Source organism: Lepidothrix coronata, unplaced genomic scaffold, assembly GCF_001604755.1.
Source record: "Lepidothrix coronata isolate B3197 unplaced genomic scaffold, Lepidothrix_coronata-1.0 Scaffold2, whole genome shotgun sequence".
Taxonomy (NCBI): domain Eukaryota; kingdom Metazoa; phylum Chordata; class Aves; order Passeriformes; family Pipridae; genus Lepidothrix; species Lepidothrix coronata.
In genome coordinates, this window is record NW_016690182.1 from 6,337,170 (window position 1) to 6,364,874 (window position 27,705).

Sequence of the window (27,705 nt, forward strand, 5' to 3'; positions counted from 1 at the left end):
TGCATTAAGTATATATTTTATAAAAGAGCAATGTCTTTCATAAGACACTCCAAGAGTGCAGAACAGCCAGAACACTACAAAAAACTGCTGTAACAAGAGTGACTGTTTGTGCGTTTGCTTTATGCAGCGTACATTCGAATGTTTACAGAGGCCAGCACTCAGATAAGACTCTCCACTAACAAACAAATCCGGAATACATCAATTGTACAGGTAAATCAGCCAAAAATAAGCAATAGCTATGCTCTTCTCAGGTTTAAGAAAGCATGCAGTAGATTTCCCCCTCCTGCCACCCCTTGTTTAGATTTCTAAATCACGGTAGCAGTAAAAGCAAGGTATAAAGAAACTGGGGCACAGGTAACGGCTTGGATTTTATCACGGACTGTTTATCAATATTTTGCAATGGAAAAGGAGCCTTCTTTCAGCATCAAGAAGGCAGAGAAGACACAGGCATGAATAAAAAAATAATTAAGCGATTTAAGACATCAAAAATTCAAGAAATAGCACTGTGCATATACAAATAAAATTAACATTCAATACTTGTAGAGCTCATTTAAAAATGGCACCAATGGACAATATTTTACAATATGCACATTTATTTGAAGTGGGGAACTAATGCTCCACAGGTGAAAATGGTAATACAAATAATAGTGCCACTGTTGGCCCATTCTAGTACTTCTTACAATTTAAAGGAAACACTTTTAAAAATAATCTGGTATGTACATGTCTTCTGGATACCCAACAGCTTCTTCGGAAAAAACTATGGTTCTCCCCTCCCCTTCTAGGCAGACAGTATTGCCAGAGGTTGTGCTCACTTCTAAAGCACATAATCTTACTTTAAATTCAGTGCTATTTTCTTTCAGAAAGATCACAAGTTGTACTTTTAGGTAACAAAAGCATTTATGTTACAAACATTCAAAAATGGAAGCTTATGATTCTGGCAGACAATGTTGCGTATTAAATACAAACCAGCCAGCAATTACCGAACATAAAAAACTTATTCAATCATAAAAAAATACTATAATTCATCACCACAGACTTTTTACAGAGTTATAAATAATAAATAGCATAACACAGTAGATTACAAACGGATTTATTTTGCCCCGTTATAGTCTTTAAAAAGTAAAATATCTATTCCTACCTCAGACTGACCAAGGTACTGTATCAAGACTACTCATAGCTCAAATAGAGCTCCTTCACCAAGCAATTTGCAGAGCTCGTATCCAATCCAAAGTCTTTCCTTAGGGATTGAGTGTTGGCTGAGCTGTTTGCCCTGCTCGTGACCAACAAAGGGACAAACTCTGTTCAGAGCAGCTGCAAGGGGTGTCCCCTGGGCTGCTCCCTCACCAGAGCTGGCCTGCCCACAGCACCTCGCACGCCTCGGGGAGGAACACTAAGGAAAGCAGCATCCACGGCAGGATAAGGGTAAGCACTCTATAAACAAGCTGTACACAAAGGACTTTCCCCACCCACCCCTCTTGGTTTACATTCCATAATTTTGTAACAATGTCCCCTAAGGCACAAAAATACTTATGACCTCAATGCCACAGGAGACATCGATGGTGCCATACATGGTTCTCCTACACAGTAGTTTAATTAACTTAGTTATCTGCACTGTATGTCTTCAGTCGAGGCGTGGATTAATTTTCCTTGGCCAAATCTTACTGAATATTGAACTTATTTCATACAATCTGTAGGATAAATGATCAGGGGAGAGAACTATGCAGCTAATTTAATCATGTTTGTAGAGTAGTATTATTTCTTCACCAATGGCAAAAGTGACAGTTGTTAGTTATTTTGTTGTGGGGTTTTTATTTTAATGTAATAGAGAGACATTTCCACACCCAATATGGTCTTCTGTAATAAAAACGACTAGCAGCACTAAGAAAATAAAATATTTTTTCTCCCTTCCATAAAGGAATTTGAGGCTAGTGACTGAAAAAAAAAAAAAAGGCAAGAATAATTTTTCTCAATAGTAGAAGTGCCAGAGAATAAATTAGTATTTTCAAATCCTTCCAAACCAAGTTATTTCCCTAGACATAGTGACCATGATAATGATAGAAGTACTTTCCTAAAAATTGCAACACTAATAGGTAGATACCTATTCCTGGAATCAAAAAGTGTATGCAAGTTCCTGAAAGCAAAAGTTAGTATAATATCAGCAGACATCTTGTTTAAAAAATAAATTCGCAAAACCAGACATTAATATGGTCTACAATGTCCATTAAATGGATAAATAAAAAAAAAAAAATCACTGGAAAGTAGCCAAGGATTACAGTAACAACAATTTTTTTCCTTTTAATAAACCTCATATTAATGGTTCAAGGATCAGTTCGTTTCTCTGTACAAGTGTACAGTGAGGGGACAGCACAGCCAGACACTGACTCAGGACTTGGTAAGTCACTTGGGTGAGAAGTCATCCATCAGTATGAAGGAAGAGCAGGAGTTGGAGCACGTGACTGGAGACTCGGTGGTTATGCTGCCTTTAGTCAGGGAATCAGAGGAAGAGCCAACACTGCTGCTACTCCCGTCAAGAATATCTGAAGACAGGCTGGGGAAAGAGAAGAAGGTTATTTAGTACACAGGTATGATGAGACTGCACAAAGTTAACGTGCTTTCCCCTTGGAGAGAACATGTAGGAGACCTATACTACCACTCAGTCTTTACTGCAAGACTGGCAGCCCTGAAAACTCCTTGTTTTCTGTAGCATGTTATACACATTCCTGCTCCTCATGGGAATGAGGAGCAGAATTAATTTTTTTTTTAACATGCAAAATAAATTACAAAGCTGTTTTTAATCAGACATAGAAAAGAGGAGAAAACTAATGAGCTTAAAACCTTAAAAGCTTATAGGAAAGGAATAATAATAAATTAATCAGCACTGCAGCAAAGATGCCATTAATTAACCAGTATGCTCTTTAACATTGCACTACTCAAAGCAAGACTGAGACCTATTTTTCCTTTGTAAGTAAGGAATTCCTGTGTTTGGATTTTGAAGTCCTGATACAAGATCCCAGAAGGCACATAAATTGATGCTTTTGCAATTTAGAGGGAAGCAAGGTGAAAAAAAATCTAGGCAGTTTCAAGTCTGTAGGTAAACTGAAACTACAGTAAAACAGTTCACATTTTTGAATACTTAGCACCTGACTCCACACAAAAAAAAGAACTTAGCTTTTTATGATCATAGTAAAGAAAGATGACAGTAACTCAGAATCATGAATGTAGGGACAAAAACTCTTAAGTACTCACACACATTTTCTAAGTATTCAGGAAAGTACCACAGACATTGTATGACCAGTACCTACAACATACTGACATGATGAAGCAAAGTAATTTTGCTGATGAATCAACGGGGATTTGTAACAATTATATTCAGTATAAAAGTTTTGATGTACTAAATCTAGGCTAAAGTCTGCTCAAAAAATTAATACAAAGAGCAGGACCATTGTCACACTACACTCCCACAGGAACAGTTCCCAGTAATATGCATGCACGAGCTACACACAAAGCACTTTTTTCCTGGAGAAAAAAAAAAAAAAAGGAGAGCTTATGATAAATGAACATTCCCCGTTTTGGCATTTGAGGGCACATGAAATATTTTACCATGAACTGAGATCTGTCAGATGTGTAACATCTGGAGAAAGCATGTTGGTTGTTCCTTGGAAAAGTCTCTTTGGCTGACTTTCAGTTTCCATTTCACCTAAGGAAAACAGTGCAAACAATCAAACTCATTTGAGACTCTGGAACATTGCTTTTGTATTTGTCTGCTGTGAAAGAGAGGTTTGTCCCACAATATTCCAAGGTTGCATTTGTGACATGAATTCTCCAATTCAGCCAACCAAGCACTTGAGTAAGACATTAATTAGATGCTGCTGTTTAACCATCCAGTCTATCCTTCATTTAACTAATCCTTCAGCAGTATCTGAGGGGCTACAACGATCTTAAAGACATAAAACTTGCTATTTGTACTGCTGACAAAATAAGCTAAAGCAAATTAATTACTGTGACTTAATTTTAAATACACAGCTGAGATGAGGTAACTGACATAAACCAAAATATGGAGATTAAAATTCTTAGTGATTATGAAAATAATAGTGCCAGTTTGGTTCAGTTTCACCCTCTGTGGCAGAACAAACTCTGATGCATGTGTACACTTCTACAGGAAGCTGAATAGAATAAATCTGTCATGTGGAAGCATTTCCACTTACTCATCAGTGACCAGACTGTCTTTGTACCTGTAACCATTTACTGACATTAAAAGATTAAATATGATGGGGAGAATTCATATAATCTGTTGAGTATAATCTGCCCTGAGAATGACCTGCCTCATTAATAGTTGCTATACAACAGACATTTGAAAATATCACGAACTTGCAAATAACAAGCTTAAAAAAAAAGAAAACCCTCTCAGCTACAGTATATTTTCATTTTTAGTTTGACAGCAAACCCATGAAATGGTAATAGATTTTTCTGTCTTTTCACCTACACTCTGCAGTAGTTGTAGTGTCAATCTGAAAACCTGAGAGAGATTAAGCATTACAGCAAACCAGAATCTATTAAGACATTCTGCAACAAAATTATACTGCTAAAAGACTTACAACCCTTCCAGATTTCTTATTTCCTTTAGCCCACAGGGATACATTCCCTTTTTTGAAGGTAAGGAGTAGCAGCTTCCAGCATGTAGAATGGGCAAAAAACATTTATAAAATACTTGGTCTTACACAAAAATTAATAAACCACCAACTTAGGTAACACTTTTGCCCCTTGAAATTTCACAAAGGCCAATCTGCACTGCTACAACACATTGCACAGTCTACCAGTATTAACTCCCTAGAGCAATGAAATGTTCAACACATGGCTTGCTTTCTCCCCCATATCATGGTGTCCCTTTGTTACCACGTCACATCTGCACAATATGAACCAAAAAGCCACTGCTAAGATTCAGACAACAGGAAAACGTGTTTAGGAAAGAAAGAAAGTCCATTTAAATGGGTTAGATGTTTTAAAATTAAGTTAACATTTTGAAAATTCCTTGATATTTCAAATAAAAAAAGGTGAACTCGTACCTCCACTTTGTAAAAGATGCTCCACAGGAGCACATGGATTGGGTGAGGAAAGCCTGTCTTTACCTGCATTGCTTTTACAAGCTGGGTAAAGCATTGCTATGAATATCTATCCCTTATTGATCATTGAGCTTAATAAACTTTTGTTCCATTTAAATGCCTCTAAAATTCACAGAAAATAACAGCCAAGATAGAATTGGCATCTATGAGAAAACTTGTCTCTCTCTCCTGTGAAGTCAATATGAATTAGACAACATTCTTTAATCTGACAGGACAAGCAGCCCTAAAAAAAAAAAAAAAAAGCCAAACAATAAACAGTAACTTTTCTCAAAGGCTAAATATAAGTCTTGTACAATAAAAGGACATGCTTTTGGCTCAGTTAAAAATGCCCAAGTTAAAAGGTTAAGCGTAGCTAGTGGCTCACCTGTAAATATCTCACTCTTACAGTTCTGCTACGGAGACTTGCCCTGGGATGTAATTTGAATATCCCTAACATGGAATACTTCCAGGAAAGAACAGTTTTACCCCTTCAGGAGAAAAGGGCACTGATCTACTCCACTTCTCCAAACATTCACCTTCTGAACTTTCAGGGTGAAAACAAACATTCAGTACTAAGTTTAGAAGATCCTGCATGATAAGCAACATTCCTAAGATGATCTGAAGGGTGTGCACTGTTCAGTGGTACTTGTAGGAATGTCAGGGCTTACAAACATTCATAATGTTTCATTTGATGCATAATAAACTTTGCCTCTTTCAAGCAGTAGCTGCTTTTAAAGGTTTTCATTCCTGCGTTTTAGACTAGCTACTTTACATTGTATTTTTAAGTTATAAGTAGCAAATTCCAGTTCACCGTGGATACAAGTGCATTTTCCAGTTCACCGTGGATACAAGTGCATTATATTTACAAAGTAACATAAAAATGTTACTGCATAAACATAAAAATGTCCAGCTGCAAAACTACATCCATATTAAAACATCTGATAAGGTAAATACACGTACCTTTCCTTTTAATAGGGCCAAGAACACTAGGCCTGATACAGTTGATTGGACTTTGACTCCTCCTGCTAGAGAGAGCACACTGAAAGTCAGGTCGATAAAGGGTCCAAGTCACATCAAACCAACACAACCACAGCATATGAAGCAATCTTCAAAACCATTCCTGCACAACTTGGAATTTTTAGGGCATCTAAATACATACATAACAAATAAGTGCTGCCTATTTAGAGCAGATTATCTGCCATAAAAAGTTGCAGTAAGTTTTTCAGGGTTTTCTCCTTCCCTTTGTGCATCGCGTTCTCATTTCTATCCATTTATAAATTATGTGCATTATTTATATAAAACCTATCTGCTGACAAAGTTATTGAAGTTAATTTGAAGTACTTCCCCACAATTTACCAAGTGTAGCTTAAAGCTGACACAAGCTCTATAAGAGCACCTACATAAAGTTACCACTGGTAACTTTCAGAGCACTTTTACACGGCAGTGCTTTCACTCTTGTAAAACTATAGTCTCTTCTAATGCCTTAACATCAGCTTTAATTAATCTTTGGCTTAAATTCCAATTCTAGCCCAACATACACCTGTTACTTGCACATGTCACTTACTTGCAGAATCGCCTTGTTGGACTGGGAATAGGACTTGGAGGTAACCCATTACTGCTCACAAACATTTGCAATGATGGTGAAAAACATTGCTGCAGGAAAAAAGGCACATTAACACACCTGAGAATTTCTTTCAAAACACTCAGATGTTCCACCCCACCCTCCAAGCCCCACTCAAAGAAAAGCTACCAACCGAATTAGGCAGAGATGATCAAACACAACCTTGGAAATATTTAAAACTTAACTTGCAAAAACGTAACGGTTTGTGCAATTCTGCTCAGATTAACCTAAAACTGAAACCCACGAGAAACGTGAACTTGAAATAGATGTTGTTTCTGTTCTTTGTCACATTTAGAAGCAGCAGTACAGTAGTCAAGACTTATACCCCTTTCAAGGGGCTTGTTAAACAAGTACAAATTACTCAAAGTACATCTGGTCTGCTAACTGACAATATTCCAGAGTAGAACAGGATATTTAGCTCTGTGGTTCTGCAGCTAATTTGAGTTTAGCCTACAACTGCTCGCAGCTCGACACAAAAATCCTTCTGTCAAGTTATCTACTACTACTTTACAGCTGATTCCAAAGGCACAGGACCAGCTGCCAGCACCAGCATTATCCCAGGAACACGTTTACCCACCACGAGTATGTGGCTGCTCCGTGCAGCAACACTGGTAGGGGCCTGCAGGAAAATACTGCAGTACAAAAGCAGAACCACAAAAGGGAGTGAAAATAAGGTCATCTTCAAACATAAATACCAGTTTCTCTGTGCTACCTCTTTCTCCAGCATCTGCCATCAGTTTTTGGTGCAAGTTCAGCACACCCAAGTCCTCCTTCACAGTGTGTTTGTGCCTTCCTTTCCATAACTGAGGGACACATTTTCATCCCTACCACCACACAGATTTGCAGTCTTCACCTACTCTTACTGTACATGATGACACATTTCAATTTTGGTACTTCTTCCCCAAAATCCCCCCACTTCTGCAGCTGAAGATCATGTCCATGATTACTTTCATGACCTCTTCCAGCTCCCCTAGAACTCCAACCCATCCAAACACTGCACAAACAGTAGTAACTGAAAACATCCACTTTCCCTGACTAAACTCTGCAAGGTCCAAGATGGGTCACCATCTGATTCTTAGAACCCAATAAAATGTAGGTTTGGGGTTTTTGGTGCTTACTTGGTTGTGTTGTTTGTTTGGGTTTTTTTAAACCATGAAACAATTTGTGAAGTTACACATCTTCACAGTTCAGCTTGGTCTGGAGTTCTGAAATATTGTTTCAGTTTGGTTATTTCACTCGTCCTACCTTCCCTATTCCTCTTGTAGGTGAAGGTGCAGGTGAAACTGGAATGAAGTCTATTCTCTTTGGGGAAAAAGATTTCTCAGACTTGTCCAAGTCATTGTCGCTCTGTGAACACAAGGTTTCAGATTTAACACCAGCACAGGATATCACCTTGAAATCCAAGGCACAACCTTGTAATGGAAAGTCATTGGGTCAAATGCACAAAATAGCTAAAGCAGGTGAGCTTAAATTCTTCTTAAGTTATTTTCACAGTTAATTCCTCTCTTTCCCTTAAATTCATCAGTTAAGTGTGAAAGTAGAATTAAATAGGAAACATCTATAAAAAGATTACCAGGCTCAAGCTTTCCTCCCATGACTGGCTTATCTGCATTGCTGTTTGCACTTCCCTAGAATACAAAAAACCCCATCAGTAGCTACAAAAAGGATAACTCTGGCTATTTTATCACGTTCTTTCAATAACACTCACCTTTCATGTGCTGCTTCTCTGTTCATTAAATCCACTCCTTCCTCCTGCAGGAAATAAATGTCCTAAGTTTCCCCATAACATTTGATTCATCACAGGCACTTGAAATAACACTTGTGATTCAGTGATTTACCATCACAATTGAAATATGAACAGTAGAACCACCATAAAAAGACAAGACTGCCACCAGTCCAGCTCACTGCTTCTCTTAAATGAAACACTTCAAAAATGCAAGGCAGCTTAAACGTAACAATAAGCCTTGCAAGGACACTTCCCTTGTTGAAATGAAGTCTTGAAAAATACACAGTTTTCTTTAGTACTTGACAAACTCGATAGGAAAGAAACTCCCACTATATAAGTACTTCAATATTATATAGTACTTTTCATTCTGTTACTAAATACACAGATAAAAACTTACCCTTCTGATCTGATGAAGTCGGCTGCTAGGAATACGAATAGGAGATGATGACAAGAACTGGAAAAAGAAAAAGTGACAGCCACAACGATTAAATCACACTTCAACTGCTTGCATATATAGTATTTACCATTAACTACAGTCTTAGTGAGTTAAAAATGAGTTGTACAACTACCTGTGGATGACTCAAACAATGTTGCAAAAAGCAAACACTGACCTTCAAGAGAAAAGACTTGTTTTACCACTTACAAATTCCTTGTATCGCTCAACAAGCAGCACAGAACTGACTTGCAGGCAGATACTGCTCAACATCCCAAGTACACAAATAGCTACAGATGCCACTCAAACAAGTGAGATACTACAAATGAAACTATGATCTTTACACAATTCCTCACTGCCCAGAGTAAGATGACAAACCCCTGTAGAACCTTTCTCACCCAGCTCTCTGCTATAAAAGAGAAACCTCAGTGTTTCAGCTCAGTCTTGAACAACACTCCCTAAAGCTTTGCTTCTGCCATTTTATGCATCTAATTTCTCTGGAACTCTGACTCCATCACATACAAATGGGCCAACAGTTCCCACTCTGGACATCCATGTGTCCACTGCCACATCTACCAGTCTGAGCTCCAAAATTCTGGATTCTTATTTTAAAGAAATCTCACAGTAGAAGATTTTGAATCCCATCTCACCTTTTCTGAACAGAAGGCATAGAAAAAACTTATTTGGGGACTTTAAGTTCTACAGGTTTTGAGAAAAGCAATACTTAATCTTCATTACCCTTAGATGAGACAGAAAAATTTCAGTGAAAAGCACATACAGATCACTGAGTTGAGAAGGAAAAGGTGAAAAAAAAAGCAACATCTTTGAAATATTAAACAGCTCTGTACACTACCAGACTTACAACAGAGAGCAACAAATAAATTACTCTTCTTTAAATGATTTTCTGATGTCTAGTGCTCAGCCTTTGCAAAAAAAAAAAAAAAAGAGCACTATGTCAAACAAGCAGATCAGCAAAAAACTGTGACTCTTCCTTCCATTTTCACAACAAATTAAAACACCCTTTCAAGACTTTTAACTGTGAAAACAGTTTTCTCTTCTAACCCACAGTCAGGTCTAAACTAACCTAAAGACTGTACTTAATACTGGGAATCACATGTAGCTTCAGCTATTGTTGTCTTCCTGGGTGGACACAGTTAACACACCAGTTATTATTTCATTGCAGTTGCAGTTACAGGTGAAAAAATGCTTATTCTGCAGCCTGGAAGCTCGTTGGGATGCACAGTGCAAATGATCAAGTTCAACTTCATTTCTCTACTCCAACTACTCCTTGTTGTGTGCAAGCGTGACATGCTTAAGATTCCTCACCATTCCATGACGGCTCATAACTGTTGTGCTGTTCCTGCGAGTCCGCAACACGTAAGGCTGGAACACCTGCGAGTTGTCACTGCAGGGGGGAAAAAACAAAAGTTTGGTGAACAAAACTCTCTCGAGGTGCGCTTTGCTTAGAGCTCCGCTGCGCCGTGACACGCACTGCGGCCTGAAAACAAGCTTTTCTTTGAAGAAGAGCACCGCTGCTACCGGAGGAGCATCTTCACCGAGCCAGGGGGGGACAGGGGGCCACAGTGTGTCCGAGGAACAGGGGGCACGACCCGGAGGCCGCTCGGGGAGCGCCAGGCCTGCCGAAGGCCCGCAGCGAGGCCTGGGGCTCGCTCAGCCCGTCCGGGCTCCTCCCCAGAGCCCCCCGGGGCCCTCACCTGAGCCCATGGATCAGCGGGGCGCTGTTCGACCTCCTCAGGCCGCCGCCGTCGCCCGGGCCCGCGGCGCTCCCGGGCGGCAGTTCCAGGTCCAGCTCCATCTTCTCCTGAGCCATCGCGGCGGCGGCTCCGTCTCCTCCCGCCCCGCCGCGGCGCCCATTCACCGCGGGCGGCCGCCGCGGCTCCTCCGGCCGCCGCTGCCCCGGCCCTACAGGCCCCGCGGGCGGCGCCGCGGGCTCAGCCCGGGGGCGCGCCGGGCCCGGCGGGGGGGGCGGCCGCAGCAGCGCCGCATCCCGGGGGCGACCCGGGGGCGGCCGATTGCTCCTGCAGCAGCAGCAGCAGCGGCCGGTGGCGGTGCCGGCGCGGACGGCTCTGGGGGCGCTCCCGGAGCCTCCCTCGGTACCGATCGCGCTCCGCACCCACCACCGCGCAATGCGCGTGCGCGGGCAAGAGCGGAGCGGGCAGGGGCCGCCCGGCCTCGCGCGGCGCACGCGCGGTGGCTCCGCGCCCCGGTGGCGGGCGGGCTCCCGGCGGCCCCCGCGGGCGGCGCGCGCGCTGATTGGCCGCCGGGCCGTGCGTGCGTGTGTTTGAAACGGCGCAACGGTCGCTAGGACGCGCGCACCGCCCCTGGGGCGGGGCCTGGCCCGGGCTGATGGGGGACCGTGGTTCGAGTCCCGCTGCGGCCACGTTCTAGCCGAGCCTGTTCCGGGAGGCTTTTCTCTCCTTAGCAGAGAAAAGACTTTGCGACCCTCTTCAGGGCTTAAATCACACAGTCTTTCCCAATGTTCTCCCTAGACTTCCTTTGCCGCTGAAGCACATACTGCGGCTTTGATGCACAATGAGCGTGTGAGCATCTGGCATAAAATTCATTGTAAGATATGTGATTCTAGTTCTTGGCTCTATTCAAGTTTGCGACTGACCCTGGCAATTTGATTCTGAATGACCAAAACATCAAAGTTTGTGCTTACTGATCTTTATTTTATAATATTTTTCTACAATAACAATTGCAACGTACACATTTGTCTCTTACATGTCTCTTCATTTTCTCCTGGGAAATCATTCTTTTTCCAGAGTGCTAGGTACAGAAACAGTTAAGACAGAAAAGTTAGGATTTTTCATCACTTCAACTTCCTTAAGTGGGAATATGGCTATACAAATTGTTATCTTACTTCTAAATGGTTGAAGGTAGGTGCTCCTAGATAACCCAGTAGAACTCTTGTTCCTGTAGCTATTTGTTATGGTACCTCCTTGCATTTTTAGTTAATCAAGACTGATCTGTGTGTATTCCCTTTTTCTACCTTCAGAGACTCTGTATGTGTTTCATCAACTGTTTTCATGGATGCCCACATTTCTTTCACTGAACTGATACTATTAATGAAAAACTTTGTGCCTATATACCTGATATGAGTTAAAGGACCCACAAGATTACCTTTAAATACTTACAGGATTTTTCAGCCACACTTTTAATACAGAACCGGCACCATTCTCATTGTCTAGTGCTTCAGCACAAACATTTCAGAGCTTGGAAGAGCTTCCATACCTTCACTTTCCATGGCTGGAATTGCCTAAACGGCAATTCAGGTGACAGTATCTAGCAAAACATCTAGCCCTGAATGAAAATCTACTCACACCAATGGTGGTTCTGTTAATAGAAAAGCCACCTGCAGAATCTGACTACATCCACTACTGTGGATTTTGCTATTTATTGTTACTGTGGAGTTATTATTTTATATCTTTGCCACTAAGGACAGTAAACAGCTTCAAATGCCATGTACCAAGACAATGTTAAGGAAAAGGTCAGTAATATCCAAAATGTGTCTGAGAGCTAAATAACATCTGCTCCATGTGCTCACATTTTCCAGTGCCAGTCTCATCATCCTACTGTCCAACCAGGGTTTACTATAGCCAAGAGAATCTCAGTGGAAACACGTATACAAGAAAAAGTGGGAACTGCCAAGGTGACCCTCAAATGGCTGAGGAGAGTAACGAGGCAGAGAAAAGGGGAGGTGTCTGCAAGAGAGTTGTGCTATGGAACAGAAGGATGGAAATGAGGAAATCACAAGTTGTTGAGTTAGAAAAACAGCGTAAATGACCATGGCAAGAGGGATTAACAAAGGAGAGAACACGTTAAACAGAGCCTTGGGAGGATACCGGTGAAGAATGGAGATTCAAAGTGGGGAAATGGGGACTGGGAGAATGAGATAGGTGGATAAAGTGACAGAGAGACTGGTGAACATGAAGGTGTGGGTGATGATGTAGGAGATATTTGACAGTGTCAGGGAAAATATCCCTGTGGGCGAAATAAACACAGTCACAGTTACAAAAAGCCATCAGCCTCAGATAAATTAGTAAGCATAGGACCCATGAACAAAAGTATTTTTTCTCTCTATAATCTATCTTTCTTCTCTGATTATTTCTGTTCTTAAGGACTGCCTGAAACTCTCACCTGGAATATAATAGATGAAGAGATGGAGTGTCCTCCCTACGAGGAAAGGCTGAGACGATTGGGATTGTTCAGCCCGGAGAAGAGAAGGCTTTGGGGTGTCATAATTGCGGCCTTCCAGGACCTGCAGGAAACCTGAAGGAAAGACAGAGAGAGACCATTACAACAGCATGGAGTGACAGAACAAGGGGAAAATGGCTTCAAACTAAAAGAGAGTAGGTTTATATTAGATATTAGGAGAAGTTCTTCCCTGTGAGGGTGGTGAGGACCCAGCACAGGCTGCCCAGAGAAGCTGTGGATGTCCCATCTTTGGAAATGTTCAAGGCCAGGTTGGATGAGACTTGGAGCAACCAGGTCTAGTGGAAGGTGTCCCTTCCCATGGCAGGGGAGTGGGATGAAATGAGCTATGATTAATTGCCCTATTAAGGCAAAGCACAAGGACTCCCCACTTCTTTCCAAGCGTTAAGATCCTCAGCACCAGCGAGCACCATTGATCTCCCGAACTGTATCACCACAACCTCCTCTAGGTACAAACTAAGGACATATCAGCTATCAAAAGTATTTTGAAAATGTTTGGGTTTTTTTCTTCTCCATTCCTAGAGTTGTCTGGGCCTGCACAGAGCCACCCGCTCTGTTATTTCCGAGAGCGGCAACGGCTCGGTGTGAACTCAAAGACGATATTTGATGCATTTAAAGGTCAGCGCTGCAGCCCTTACGAGAGAGCGCTGAGAGACACATTTTATACCCTTAAAACCCCTCATAGCTGTGACTCCGAGCGCGGCCGGAGCGCTGCGCCTGCGCCCTGCGGCCGGGCCCGCCCGCGCTGGGGCCGAGCGGGGAGAGCGGCCCGGGGGCCGGGAATCGGGATCGGGATCAGGACGGGAACGGGGCCGCCCCCGCACCCCCGGGATGCGGCTTTGCCACTGCGGCCGCCCCGGCGTCCCCGGGCTCGGCAGGGCCGGGGCAGCTCCGTCCTGAGGAGCCGCGGCGGTGAATGGGCGGAGCGGGAGGAGCCGGAGCCGCCGCCGCGATGGCTCAGGAGAAGATGGAGCTGGACCTGGAGCTGCCGCCGGGGAGCGCCGCGGGCCCGGGCGACGGCGGCGGCCTGAGGAGGTCGAACAGCGCCCCGCTGATCCATGGGCTCAGGTGAGGGCCCCGGGGGGCTCCGGGGAGGAGCCCGGACGGGCTCCGCGCCCGTCCCGGCCGGGCACAGCCCCGGGGATGCTCCGGGGGTGCTCCGCGGCGCCCTGGGGAAAAGTGGGTTCCTGAGCGCTGTCCCGAGCGGCCAAGGGTTTAGGCAAAGCATCCAAGTGTGGAGAGGTGCGAGGAAGTCTAGGGAGACGTGCTGTGGCTTTACTAAACCGCTTTGTTTTCGTGCAGGTCTGCTGTGCGTTGTGTAGCTGAGAAGCAGCACGCTGGTCCGCAGCGTGGAGGTTGTGGCCGTTCTTGTGGATAGAATAACAATCGCGGTGATTTCTGTAATGGCTCGAGTCTGAACAAATTAAATCAATGCCCTGTGTATGATATACAACAGTAAATGCTTTCAGAGCAACCAGGCAGTTTCGGCGAGGAAGGTCATTTCATGGGACCCTGACCTAAGTTTTACATTTAGTGTAAAACAGTGTATCAGGTGTCCAGGAATTTTTCTGGACGATGCTAATTTTTTCGGTATGTATTACTGGGAGAAAGACAAAGCGTTGTGTGGGCAACTGTGCTTGGATATTGCCATCGGCCTGTGGCAGGTGCTGTTTGCAGGGAGGGTTGGGTGTTTGCCAGGTCTTCAGCTGACAGGAGAGAAAGCGGCAGTTCCAGGCAAGGGCCGGGGAAAAAAGCTCTCAGTTAGGGAGGGTCTCCTGTACAGTTTCTGTTTGGGTAAGTTTGTAACTCAGAGTGCTGTTTCTTGTCTCCTGTGGGCTGTTGTGAAGTTGGGAGATGCCCCATCTGCTACATGGTGTGGCTACCGTCGGACTGTAAGGCGGTCCATGTGCTCCTGCTAATACTGTGTCTGCAATTTGGGAGGGAATATCTGCAATAAACTTCATAAAACATGGTATATTACATGATAAGCACTTCCTGGTGGTTTGTTTTTTTTTTTTCTTCGTGTTTTCTGTAAGGAACTGGATATCAAGTGAGGAAGAAATCTCACATCTCTTGTGCCAGAATGGTTAACTGTGCCTGACAGTTCCGAGGAAATACTAATTTTTGCCTATTCCATTACGATTTAATGTTAAGTAAACGTAATTGTGGTTCTTTTGCATAATCATAATGAAACAACCCCCATTTTACATTTCAAAGCAGTATGGAAGTGCTGTGTATGGCAGTTCTCCTCAGGGAGGTTTCTGAGCAGGTAAACTAATTGTGTAACTGGGACAAGATGTTTTTATAATCTCAGCCTTTTGTAAGTTGTTTCTTACAAACTGTAAGACCCGTGACTTTTAAAAAACTCAAATTATTTACTTCAGGGTTTGGGCAGCTAGAAAGATAAGCCTGAGCTCCTGCCTTGAAACTGTGCATATACTATATGTTAGGTGTTCATACAAATTAAACTGAAATGCCATTGAACTAATTTGAGGTGGTTGCAGTGGTTTGCCTGCTAGTTTGGAATTTTCCATCAGAATATTGTTTTTGCAAGATTGCAGCTCTTGGCAAGAAACTTCAGTTTTTTCCCAGAATGGCTTTGTTGGGTAAACTGAAACAAAAGCTCTTGCTCTTGCACAGCTTTCTTTTTCTCCTCTGCCTCCTGTTTAACTTCTTCATTAACAGAATTAGTAAGGAACTTGGAGGATGAGTTGCCATAGAGCCAGAGAATAGTTTTAAACGGAATATTTTAAATCATGGAAGTTACCTTTCACAGAACTTTTAAGTCTTGGTTTTGTGCCAAATAAAATTGATTTTTAATAGGAACTGTAGGAGTTTTCTGTGAAAGGTAAGCCTGAGTTCTGACCAGCTCTGATGTTTTTGCAAGGGAGATTAAAGGTAAGGATATTTGTAGGGTTTTTTCTCTTCCTCTCTGCTAGTTAGCACTGAGTATTGGACTCAGCCTATGGAAATGTGGTGCAGAATCGTTCCAACCTGTTTTCTTGACTCAGGCTCTGGATCTCAGGATGTGCTGTTTGTGTTGTGTTTGCATGCCAACCAGTACACTTACACTGAAAAGAATTTGTAGCTGTTGGCCTCAGTCAGTAAATCTCATCTCTAAACATCATGTCATGGATCCCTTAAATTTTTCCAGTTCCACCTCCTGTCAAATGGTAACAAATAATGTCTCGTGGGTGTGAGCTGAATGAAACTTCTGGGAAAATTGTAAATGATGTCTGGTCCTGTGTACTTGATGCTTTAGAGAAGGAGAGTCAATGCATTTTTCTTGGCAAAAAGTACAGTGCTTATGCCAATTGTGGTTGGCTTTTATTTCACAGTATAAGCTTTGTTTGTTTTTTATTTACAGCTAGATAAAATCTGTCTAAAACATATGTGTCTAACTGGTGTGTTTTAAACCAGAGGATTCTGATAATGATGTGTCTTAAAAGTGCATTATGATTATCAGTCCTTAGAACAAGGTCACTGTTGATCAGGTTAGTTTTAAGAAATGATATTTGTGTGGGGCTTTTTTTCACCCCAAGTTATTAGCTGAAACAAAAAGATACAACCCAGTGAATTCTTGTAATTTGGATATATTTACAGTCTTACATTTGGATCTGTTCATCTGTGCAGTTCCTCACTGATTTTTGAGCATGGGGATTTGTAGGATTGTGGCTCAGAATTTTTATTCTAGCAACCATAAAAGTTACTTAATTTCTGCAGTTGCATTCATTAAGTGCTGATCATTGGCTGTTGATAACACTAGTGATGACATGACCAGTGACATTTGCTTTAGGAATCAATAGAACTAAAGTTTCCTTGAGAAAGGAGCTCATTTTATATAAAATAAATAATTGTACACTATTTCAGTGAATGCTGTGGGGCTTTAAAAACTGATTTCACTGTATGTTTAATTTAACTTTTCCTGGAAAAAAGTTTAGAACTTATTAAATGTCATAGTGGTAAGATGTATCACGATACTGTATTTTTAAATTCTATTTTACCTATGGGATTGAAGCTGGTTTCAGTTACAAGCCATTTATACATTTGTTCTGTTGAATGACATTCAAAGCAGTGTACAAACTGCAGCCATTCCAAACATAAGAAATTCCCACAGAAATGAGCAGTCTAAACAATTTTTCAGTTGTTCTGCAGACTCAATATGATTAATTAAAATCATTAATTGAAGTAGCTGGGAACTGGAGGATGAACAATTTGATTTACACTCTCTGCCAACAAGCTATAAGAGTTCTTACACCTGTCTCTGGAGTGCTTTGTCTTGACATGACAGCTGTCATAGCATTGGAAACTGAGCTTATATTAAGAGGTACTCTTTGATAGGGAGGAAATGGCTTTTGCATTTGACAAATGTTTCTTTTCACAGCGATAATTCACAGGTGTTCCAGGCCAACGTCTTGCGAACCCGCAGGAACAGCACCACGGTCATGAATCGGCACAGCCCGGTAAGAAAACTGTCAGACCAACCCCACTCTGTGCAAAGCAGAAGTGTGCAAACAGCAGTAAACAAAATTAGATTGTAGTCTGTGAAACTTAACACCACGTGCTTCCAGAAACAAGGCTCTGGACTGTGACATTAACACGGCGTAGCCAGAGTAGAATGTTACTTACAGACCATACTTGTCATTGTGATTGTAACTTTGCTTATAAAATGCAAGCAGATGCTCTAGGATAGAGTAAGAAAGGTAGTTTGCAATGGAAACTAATTATGTAGCTGTACTGTTGATCAGTAATCTGTGTTAATGATTTCTGATGCTTAAGGAAAAAAGGGCAGTGATGCTCTGATCTTAAATAGTCTTTTATATAGAAATGACAGAATAGACTGTTCTAATTCACAACTGCAATAACAAGTTGGAACTGGCTGACAGGACATTAATCTCAAGACTTCCAGAATGAATGATGCCGTGTCTCTGAGACATTCATTTGTGATTTCAGCTTTTGTCAGACTTCTGGTGTTACAGCTCCTCAGATCTGAATTTTTAAAATACTAATCTAAAACCATGGTGCTTAAACCCAGACAAAATGTTGCGTATTTTGTGTTTTAGTGTCATGCAGAGTTTTGGTAGAAGGGTGTAGTTTTGCCTGATTTAGAACCACCTGTACATGATCACAGCATGGTTTGCTAACCCTTGCAGGGTTAGGGAACATGGGGTGGTTATTTCCTCTCACTGAAAGGGATTTTTGGTCAGACTTCCATGTATAACCAGAAATGTAACTTTTTCCCTAAGACAGCTTTAAGAAACAGGTAGACACAGGCTAACATCCAGCTGCTCTCAGTTGGTTATTAAAGTTTGGAAAAATTAAGCTCTGTTGGGGTGGGAGAGGAGTAGTATCAATTTAAAATATGGGAAGCAGAGTCCCTGTAATGCTGACAGCAATTTTCCTGGTTTTCTTAGTTACCTTTTGAAGGTGCATTAGAACTGACTCTTTAGCCCCTTGTTAATGGTTGAAGAATACTACTCTCCTATTTTGTTGACTGATACCCCTTAGATGAAATTCTGTTTTAAGATCAGGACAGACAAATACTCCAGCAAAGGTCTGCGTGTGTAACAGAACCAGGATACTTATGTACAAGTCCAGGAAGATTGGTGGAAAAGCCTTTCTCCTTCTGGGATATAAAACCTGATGGAAAGTATTATGGTAAAGATTTCTTAAACAGGTCTCTCTCTTCATACATATTTTTAGGGGGGCAACTTAAGGTAAATCTGTTTATGCTTGTGGTCAGAGGGAAGGAGAAAAAACAAAGAAACTAAGTTTATTGTGTTTACTCAATTGTTGGGCTAAAAGGATGCCAATTCATTAATTCATGTTAATTAATTCTGGGTATTGCCCAGAACTTGCTGGGAAGCAAGTTCACTTATGGGCTGGCTCTTCTGGCTGCCCCAATAGATGTTCCAGTCTTCTGGACCGAACCAGTGTTCCCACCTTCATGGGATGATGTTCTTGACCCTTCCCCTGTCATTAAAAAGTGTCCTGAAAGTTAACTTTCTTCTTCACTCCCAGCTGACCAGGTGCTGACAAAATACAGTTGAAATTTTACTTATGCCCCATTGACTGCTAGATCAGTGCCTTGTCTGCTTTGAGATATTCCATGGAGTTATGGTCTGGTTTGTGGTTTTGTTGAAGATTGCAAGGAGGATGGAATTGGAAATGAGCCTTGGGATTCTCATCCTTATGTGATCTTAAACCAGGATCATCCACAGATAAATGACTTTGTGAAAATAATTAAACTTTCAGCACTAAGGACCCTAAGCAACCTCCCCTGGTATTCCTGCTGTAGCAAGGAAGTACATGTAGTTTTATGATGTTAGAGATATTCTAAGGAGTTAGATCACATCTAATTTGGTAAATTAAATTTTACGTTAAGTAAGTGATAAAGGTACTTCAAAACCCACTTTTTTTGTATTTAAGAAAACTAACCCAAGTTTCGTTGCAGTGTAGGCTCTAATAAAGAGGGTTAAAAGATTCAGTAAGTGACTGAAAATGTGTTAATTTAGTATTATAAGTGCAGATAAAGTTTTATGTTTTGTAAACTTTGTGGAAGAAAGTTGATTAGTACTTATCTACTCTGTGTTCACTGTCATAGGAGCAGTGGGAGTTGCTAAAATCTCTGAAAACTGGAGGTCATACTCCATCAACTGCATCTTCAGGGCTGTCATGGCCATCCCAGTTGCTCAATGAGTTCTAAAATCTATTTTTTGAGTAGCTTCCCCAAGCCTCTGACTCCAGCTGTTTTATAATGATGTCTGCAAGGGGCATCCCTGCCATTTGGGCTAAGGCTTGATCTGCAGTTTTCTGACACTACAAGGAAGGATCAACTAGGCTCAGTATCTGTTGTTTATTTCCTTCCAGGAGATATCGGTGGCACTGGGGAGTAAATGTTTTGGTGTTCTTTTTGTTTTGTGCGGTTGGGGGTTTTGTTTTGCTGTTTAAGCAAAGTGGTTGTTTTGTCCGTTGTTAGATGTTTAGGTGCTGTTTCAGCAAAAGCTGTTTTTTAAATTTGTTTCTAATTTTTGTTGTTTTTCTAAACTCTCTGTGAGTTCCTTGCTGGGGTTCAGTGTGGCCCCACAAGTGGCTGTGCTGGCAGGAGGCAGAGGGCAGTGCAGGGCAGGGCAGAGGGGCCAGGGCAGTCGCTGCTCACTTTGCCCGTGGTGCCTCCAGACTGGCACTTCTGAAACTTTACCTGCAGTGGAAAACAGCATCTGACACACTGGAGAAGGGGGGAAGGTGTTTCTCTTCCCCTGTAGTAGTCTAATAGTTTGTAATGTTTTTATTAACTTTGTGCTCTCTTAAAGCATTGGGGATTTGAGTAACATGATTTTAACAGTTCCATCTGCTTAGCAGATATCCTTTAAAAGTGACTGCGGTTTCTTTTCACAATAATGAAATCAAAGGATACAAACAGACCAGAAGTGAGTTTTAAATGTTAAAAAAGCGAGGATGATGACTTGTTGGAAACAAGGTGTGGGATCCTCAGAGTTAAGTCAGTGCATTAGACCCTGCAGAGGAACACTTAACTGCCTTTTTATAATTTTCATTTTACACCGCAAGCCACAGGTTTTGTACATATTCTGTTAATGTCAAACCTTAAACTATGTGGATCACAGTCATAAAATTAGAATATAATGAGTGGAACAAATGCATTTCTACTGTGGAATGACAGAGTGAATAGGCAGGAATGCACTATTGTCCAAATCCTTCTCTCTGTGTGAGAATCAAGGTCAACTCAAGGTCTACATTGGCTAGTGCAGCTTGGAAGAATTTTTATTAGGTGTAGAGGAATTTTGGGAGCCCAGTATAATAGCAAAGCTGACCTAAACTGGACTTAAAAAGTAGCCAGTCAGGATATTATAGCTGTTAGACTTTAGTACTATATATATTATGATGACTAAATTCTAGGACAAACATTAGACATCCCCTGTGTGAGTCTGATAGGCTGAATTTTTTTGAGAAAAGAAGGGTGTGATGTCTTGATATCTTGTTTTTTTAGAAGGAAGATTCTGGATATATGAAGCATTAATTGTTTGTGATAACTTACCATGACTGTGTCAGAAGCAAAATCTTTGTATTCTCTGTGGCACTGATTAGAAGATGGTGCAGTAACAGTTAACTGAATGTTTGTTGGTTCTCCAGCTTTAGCATGATGAAGAGCTCTAGTAATGTTTTGTGAAAGGGCTGAAGCCTTTTACTGAATAAAGTGTATAAACACTCATAATAATGCAAACCTTTCCTTCTGAACATGCCCATTTTTGAAAAGACACCTTATTTTTTGGAAGGATTTTCATCTTACAGAGAAGTTAAACCTCTATTCACAGCTTTAGCTTAGAATTTTTGTTCCCTGAATGGCTATGACAAAAATCAACTGAAGGTTGACAGTTTGAGGGATGGGAAATATATGAAAGAAAATTAAATTTTGAGAAAATAATCACTTTAAATTATTCGGTTTTGAGTGTTCAGTTTTAAATCATAGTGTTCCAGTGGGATCTTGATGCAAAACTGTCAACATTAACAGAGGACCATTTTTAGTGGCGTCTTCTCTGATTTCACCCAAATTGGTGAAGCTCTTGAGAAACCATAAAGAAAGTGTTTAACTCTTTGTTAGCCTTCTCATAGCTGATTTTTTTCACCTGTCAAAGTACTCATTTATAGGCGGACAACAATCCAGGAACCTTTTTGTACAATGTGTTGTTTCGGCTTTGTATTTTTAAAGGATCTGTTGGGGAGCTTTCTGGCTCACTTAAATGAAAATAAATATTCTGAATCACATAAAGGAAAATATTTATGCCAACATATATACTAAGAGTGGCAGGGTGTTAGTGAAAAGCAGCCCCATTCTGCAGAGAAGGCTGTCAGTTCTAGTTGCCTGGAAATGGATTGGAAGCCAGGCTGATACTAATTAGCATCTGTGAGCATACCAAGCTGCACAATGTGGAGATACATATTAACATGTTCTTGCAAGTAAATAACGTAGTTTATATATACTAAGAATGTTATAAGTGATTTTTTTAATTACTTTTTTGTAGTTTGGGGTAGCCCTAGAGAGTGATTCCTGATGTTCCTGCTGCGCCTTTCCCTCCCTTCTGCTGTACTCTCAGCTGTCTGTGACTTTGTTTTGCAGTTTGTGCCATCGTCTCCTATCCGTATTCCCAGCAGCCGCCTGCATCAAATCAAACAGGTAACCACAGAGCCTGATCTTTTTTAAATTTAAGGTTTTTATAGGTGGTTGTGTTTTTTGCAGTTGATGTGTAATGTTCTTCAAATGGCTGTAGATTTTATTTTCAAACGGCCTACCCTGCTCCAAGTTTCACGAAGCAGAATGCATCTTACAGCGAGAAGAGGATTTGAGCAGAGAGAGGAATCTTAAAATGGACATTTTACTTTAATGTAAGCTCTTAGGGTAAAGTTTCACCAAGTTTTTGGCAGCAGTACCAGCATAAATATTCAGGGCCAATAACAAAGTGTTCCTTAACTTGTGTTGGCTCAAGACTTTTGTGCAGCCAGAAAACGAGCAGGATAAGGAAGCACTCTGGCTAAAAAATAGTTTGTGCTCTTCTTACTGGGCTATTTTTCATCTGTATAATTTTCTTATCCAGATCCCTGTGCTTGTGCTGTCACAGCATGAACGGAGGGGGAAGGGCACCAGAGCAAACACGTAGGGAGGGGGTGGTGTAGGGAATATCTGAGCAGGCTCAAATAGCTCTGCTCCCAGCCAGCAACCGCAGTCTGAAGACTCCAGCTTTAAAATCAACAAGCTCAAGCTCTTGTGGCTCCTTCATTTTATATCTCCACTTTTTGACAGTAGAATGTTTATAAAAATGGCTTGAAGATGTTTGATTTTTTTTTTGATTTTTTTTTTCTTAGCTTGCTAGTTTTCAATGGATAGGCTTGATTTTTACAGGGTGAAAAGTTAAGAAAATGATTTAATGCTTCAGACAGCATTTTTAGGGTATGCTGTCTGAGGTAGTGGAAAGCACTTCTGTTTCCCACCTCAGATATTTAAGGTACTTGCACAGTAAACCTGAAGAAAATAACTGCTTGCTTTCATTATGTAAATAATTTACAGGCTTAAAGAGACTCTGAAGCACTTGGGTCAGTTGTAGAGCTGTTTTTATCAATATAAAAAAGTTTAGGATTAATATGTAAATATCATAGAATCATAAATTAGTTTGGGTTGGAAAGGACCTTTAAAGGTCATCTGGTCCAACCCCCTTTGCAATGAGCAGGGAGATATAATGAGAAATGCTGAGAGCAAAGGAATGAACTGCTGTAGCTCTGCTGTATTACTTGAAGTAAAGTTTGATAATTCAGTTTTTTTGAAAATACTTTGGCATTCCTATTTGTTAAAGCAAACAGTGTAATTTCTTAATGTGTGTTTGATCGTTAAATTCACAAATTGGAATTAATTCCATGTCCTGTGTACTTAGTGAGAACCTTGTGATTTACTTCTGATCTCTTTCAAATCTGAGCAAATTACCAGACAGGTGAATTACCTCAGACTCTTCCTTCTTATGATGAAGATTGTGAAGACGTTTAGTTGAACCTTTACTCTTAAACTGGACTGAATTAGAGAATCTACTCATTCACTCAACAGACTGGGTGGCATTCAGTTAATTTTAAGGAAGGCTGTTCTACCTAAGAGGAGATTGAGTCAAGTTTGAATTTGGTGTTAATGTTTAGTTTAATTTTACATATTTGAGCCATTTTAATAATATTTTATGGAGGTTTTTCTTTTTTTTTAGAAAAAAACCCTCACTAAATCCCAAATTCATTGTGTCCAATGCAGTGTATTGCAAATGAGATGCTGACAAGTGTCTAGTTAGTCACTAATCCATAGAATAAGGTAAGAATCCAGCCATGCTTTTGAGGATTATCTGTACCAGTGTCCACTTTGTGAAATGACATTATGCAAGACTGCATAGAGAGGCTCTAGCATGTGCAGAATTTTTGGTTCATACTATTATTATTCAGTTTCGTAACTAGCTCTTGGGTAGTAATGAAAATAAAGCTGCTTGGGAAACAACGAGCTCACCTAAGCACTTTGTATGTGATGATCTCTCTTGCTACATCTTTCTCATCCTCTCTTCACTCCTTTTCTTGTAGTGAGAACGTTAAGTTATTGTTGCTTAAGGGAGTTGAATTAAATTTTCCGCATGACAAAGTGAAACGAAACCACAGCTTTTCTGATCTGCAGCAGCAAAGGGCTTTTTTTGATCTTATTTTTTCATCTGCTGATCTTTTAGGAAGAAGGGATGAATCTGCTGAACAGAGAAACAGTTCGTGAAAGGTGAGCACTAAGGCAAACTAGAACAGTTACCTCAGCTGTCTGTGGGCCCGGGACAATACATTTCTTTTCTTCTTTATAGAGAAGTGCAAGTAGCAATGCAGATGAGCCACTCATGGGAGGAGAGCTTGAGCCTGGTAATGCATTCATGCTTTAATTTGTGTTTCTATCATCAGTATCAGGACACTAGAGATTCTCTCATGTCAACATTTTCTTTGATAGTTTGACCTACAATTAAGGTGTTAGCACAGCACTGCTTTTGATCAGCAATTTTTCACACTAACAAGGCATAGAATTATCAGTTGTTCAAGGCACATGTGGGTTCCTTGGGCTGGTATATCAGAAGGAAATTGCATGGATGTCTGCCTGGTCAAATTTTCTTCCATGTTCTGATACCATGTAATATTTAAGGCTTTTTTATTGTTAAGCATAAGCTCATAAATGGCTACCTAAAAATTATTGATATGATGGAGGATAACTTTAGAATTTCACACCAGTCAATCCTTTTTATGTTAAGGTACCCGCTCATAAGATTAATTATATGTACTATTTACTATTTACATATTTACAGAGTGACAATGATTTTGAAAAATCGCTATCACCAAAGCAAGTAGACTTTGTTCCAGTTTCTCCAGCTCCTTCACCTACAAGAGGAATAGGGAAGGTGAGCAAAATGTGCTAGTAATGGTGTTATCTTGAGTAGTGCTAAATAAATTCAGCCAAATTAGTAGCAAAAGATTAAGCCACCTGCTCCTTTCTACCTCAGCTGCAAACAAGAAACTAGAGAGTAAATAAAACCCCCTGAAACCCCAAACCAGAAAATACCAGCACATACTAGCAGCTGCACAGCTTGTGGATGTGAATTTCTGTGGAGCGTTCGGCTATTAATCTGTAGTTAACAAAAAATAAATAAGTCTGTTTAACCAGAGTATGGTGAAATAAATATGCATGAAAATGGAATCTGTCCAATTTTAAAATTTTTTTTCCTCAGTAGCAGAAGGTGGTGTCTCACTATCAGCAGCCTCAGTGACTGGTTGCTGAAATTGATACTGGGTTGTTTATTTCTCTGCATCAGCATCACTTGGTACCACAGGGGAGTGACACAGACTTTATAAGTAAATAACACGACCTGTTTTCCTCTCAGCAATGTTTCTCACCGTCCTTGCAAAGTCTGGTCAGTAGCAGTGGATTGCCTCCAAGTCCCAGCCCAAGTCCAACAAGGAGATTTTCAAGGTAAGTACGAGATCATATCAATGATGAGACACCAGCATAACTTGTTCACAGTAGATGTTTGAAATACCAGAATTTGTTATATTCATCATCGATTTCTGAGCACAAATACAAATTTTTATACTGGCGTAAACTTTAGATTTTACAGTGCTGTAAAACATTTGTCAAAATCCTCATGTCACAACATTGGGCAAGTGGGCTGCATTGTGGCATCTGTCTTCTCAGTGTAGTTTCTATTGTGCTCTCAATACATCTTAAGTAATTGAATTCTTGGGGGAAGAAAACTCAAACACACGTTTAGGGTTTGTTACTCCTTCTGGGTTTTAGTTGCATTGGATGTTGTTTTGAGTGATGTGGGCTTATAATTAAATTTTAGTAGGCCTTAACTGTTCAGCAAAGCACTGCCTGTCAACTGAGATGTAGTCAGTGCCTGCATGTGAGGTTTTAGGCTGCCCCAGTTGTGAAATAATGTGATTAAACTTTTGCTATTCAGGTCTGTGCTTCCTGGTCTTTTTTCTGGGAGAAAAAAAAGAACTTGCTCTGGATAAGCTGTTTTAATGCCTATTTTCTTAGTATTTTTCACTTAGTAGTTTGTTTTCTGAGTATCTTTTGATTCCTCATATGTTTTCAAACTTCTTTTTTCAATAATGATCTCAGTATATCAAATGCCTTCTTTTAGCAGGAGAAGCCAGAGTCCAATTAACTGCATTCGACCAAGTGTTCTTGGATCAATAAAAAGAAAAGGTACAGTATTTAGATTTGGTTATTATAATAGGCCAACTTGTTAGTTATATAATAATTCATATAGCTTTCTTCACAATTCTGTTCAATTGGCTGATACTTCAAGAAGTGACTAGAATAGAAGGTATTACAGATGATAAAACATCTTTATTCCATAAAGCTAATAGTTGTTCTGGTCTAATGCTTCTCTATCTTCCCACATTTTATTTGAAGTTTAACTTCTGGCTATTTTATTGCATCTGTTTTTACATCTTCCTGCTTCACCTTCGTTACAGAACATTTCTGACTCTGAGACAACTTCTAAAATACTTTTATCTGAGTTCTGTCATAGCCTGTTTAAGCATAGATCTCTCCTTTCTCGTTCTGGAGTATTTGGAAATCAAAGTCAATGTAAAAGTGTTTTGATAATCCTGGACCTTGTTCTTTTTCATTCTTCTCAGCTTCTCTGCTCTGGTGGAGCTGGTCAGTGAACTGATAGCTGGATAAACTGAAACAAAAAGATTATTCTTCACTACTGAAGAATAAATGTCTGATATCTAAACCCCAGCTAACAACTCACTAAATACTGAAGCTGGGACTAAAATGTTTTGAAGAAATAGGCAGTGTCTCAGCATCTAAATTCTATGGTTTAAATATAAAGGAATCTATTGTAATAAGTTTGAACCTGTATTCTGTTTGCTCTGTAGAAGTACATTGAAAGCAGATTTTAGTTTGAATGAGTAGTAATTTTTATCATTCCTTATCTCTTCCCAAAGGTGTGACAGAGATGGAAGATCATCCCAAAAGATTATTCCAAGGATCCACCAACATGCTTACCCCTGAAGCTGCACATCAGGCAGACCTTGGGGGATGGTAAACACTGTGTTATTCATTGTCCCTTTCAGCAGCAGCATACCAGTCTTTTTCTCTTCTAGCAATGATTATACTTGAAATTGGTTTTGTTTGTTTGTTTTTAGTACAGACATCTCATAACTTTACAGCACTGAAATTATCACAATAAACAGGCAGCAATATTCACTATAATTTTACAGTGTCTAGGCCTGACTGATAACATGCTTCCCCTATGTGGGAGTTGACCATGTTTAGGAAAAGACACCTCATGGCTGGCAGATTTTGTAGTCCAGCTTCAAGCTGCAATCAAATGTGAATGCTGATGCTTTTGGGTGGATGGGGTTTTGTTTTTTTTCCCTTGCTCTTAGTCACAGAGGAACATGAGTCTGTCTGACCCTCCCTGCTGGGAGGAGATAAAAAGTACTTTGTTAGAAATCGTAATGACTCGAAATAGCAAGGGATTTTGATCTAGTGTTTTAGTCAAGAGGT

General features: G+C 40.6%; 2 protein-coding genes and 1 long non-coding RNA gene across 7 annotated transcripts in view; 1 reads left to right on the forward strand and 2 right to left on the reverse strand.

Annotated features, from left to right (window-relative positions):
• On the reverse strand, positions 1 to 11,021 carry LOC108497696 (protein FAM122B-like). Of its 2 annotated transcripts, none has more exons than XM_017815605.1 (10): positions 10,595 to 11,021; positions 10,206 to 10,284; positions 8,844 to 8,900; positions 8,429 to 8,472; positions 8,294 to 8,348; positions 7,966 to 8,067; positions 6,664 to 6,752; positions 6,060 to 6,121; positions 3,601 to 3,697; positions 1 to 2,548 (listed from the first exon to the last, which is right to left on the reverse strand). In XM_017815605.1, the coding sequence occupies exons 1-10, from the start codon at positions 10,708 to 10,710 to the stop codon at positions 2,398 to 2,400; spliced, it is 852 nt and encodes a 283-aa protein (XP_017671094.1). In that variant the 5' UTR covers positions 10,711 to 11,021; the 3' UTR covers positions 1 to 2,397. The 2 variants fall into 2 exon arrangements, with proteins under 2 accessions (XP_017671094.1, XP_017671085.1); XM_017815596.1 differs by having other exon boundaries at positions 6,060 to 6,124.
• LOC108497723 lies at positions 1 to 15,010 on the reverse strand. Its single transcript, XR_001874946.1, has 3 exons — positions 14,999 to 15,010; positions 12,429 to 12,430; positions 1 to 1,311 (listed from the first exon to the last, which is right to left on the reverse strand). It is a non-coding gene; the product is annotated as an uncharacterized LOC108497723 (long non-coding RNA).
• The window catches only part of LOC108497684 (protein FAM122A), a 16,664-nt gene continuing 2,868 nt past the window's right edge, over positions 13,910 to 27,705 (forward strand). Inside the window, exons 1-9 of one of the 4 annotated variants that reach the window (XM_017815563.1) lie at positions 13,910 to 14,183; positions 17,500 to 17,578; positions 22,252 to 22,308; positions 24,374 to 24,417; positions 24,497 to 24,551; positions 24,986 to 25,078; positions 25,559 to 25,647; positions 26,327 to 26,388; positions 27,141 to 27,237. In XM_017815563.1, the coding sequence (XP_017671052.1) occupies positions 14,032 to 14,183; positions 17,500 to 17,578; positions 22,252 to 22,308; positions 24,374 to 24,417; positions 24,497 to 24,551; positions 24,986 to 25,078; positions 25,559 to 25,647; positions 26,327 to 26,388; positions 27,141 to 27,237 (728 nt within the window). In that variant the 5' untranslated portion in view covers positions 13,910 to 14,031. Of the gene's footprint in view, positions 14,184 to 14,421; positions 14,706 to 14,732; positions 14,910 to 17,499; positions 17,579 to 22,251; positions 22,309 to 24,373; positions 24,418 to 24,496; positions 24,552 to 24,985; positions 25,079 to 25,558; positions 25,648 to 26,323; positions 26,389 to 27,140; positions 27,238 to 27,705 lie in introns of those variants that run through there. The other 3 variants (XM_017815553.1, XM_017815583.1, XM_017815572.1) reach the window with 3 other exon arrangements.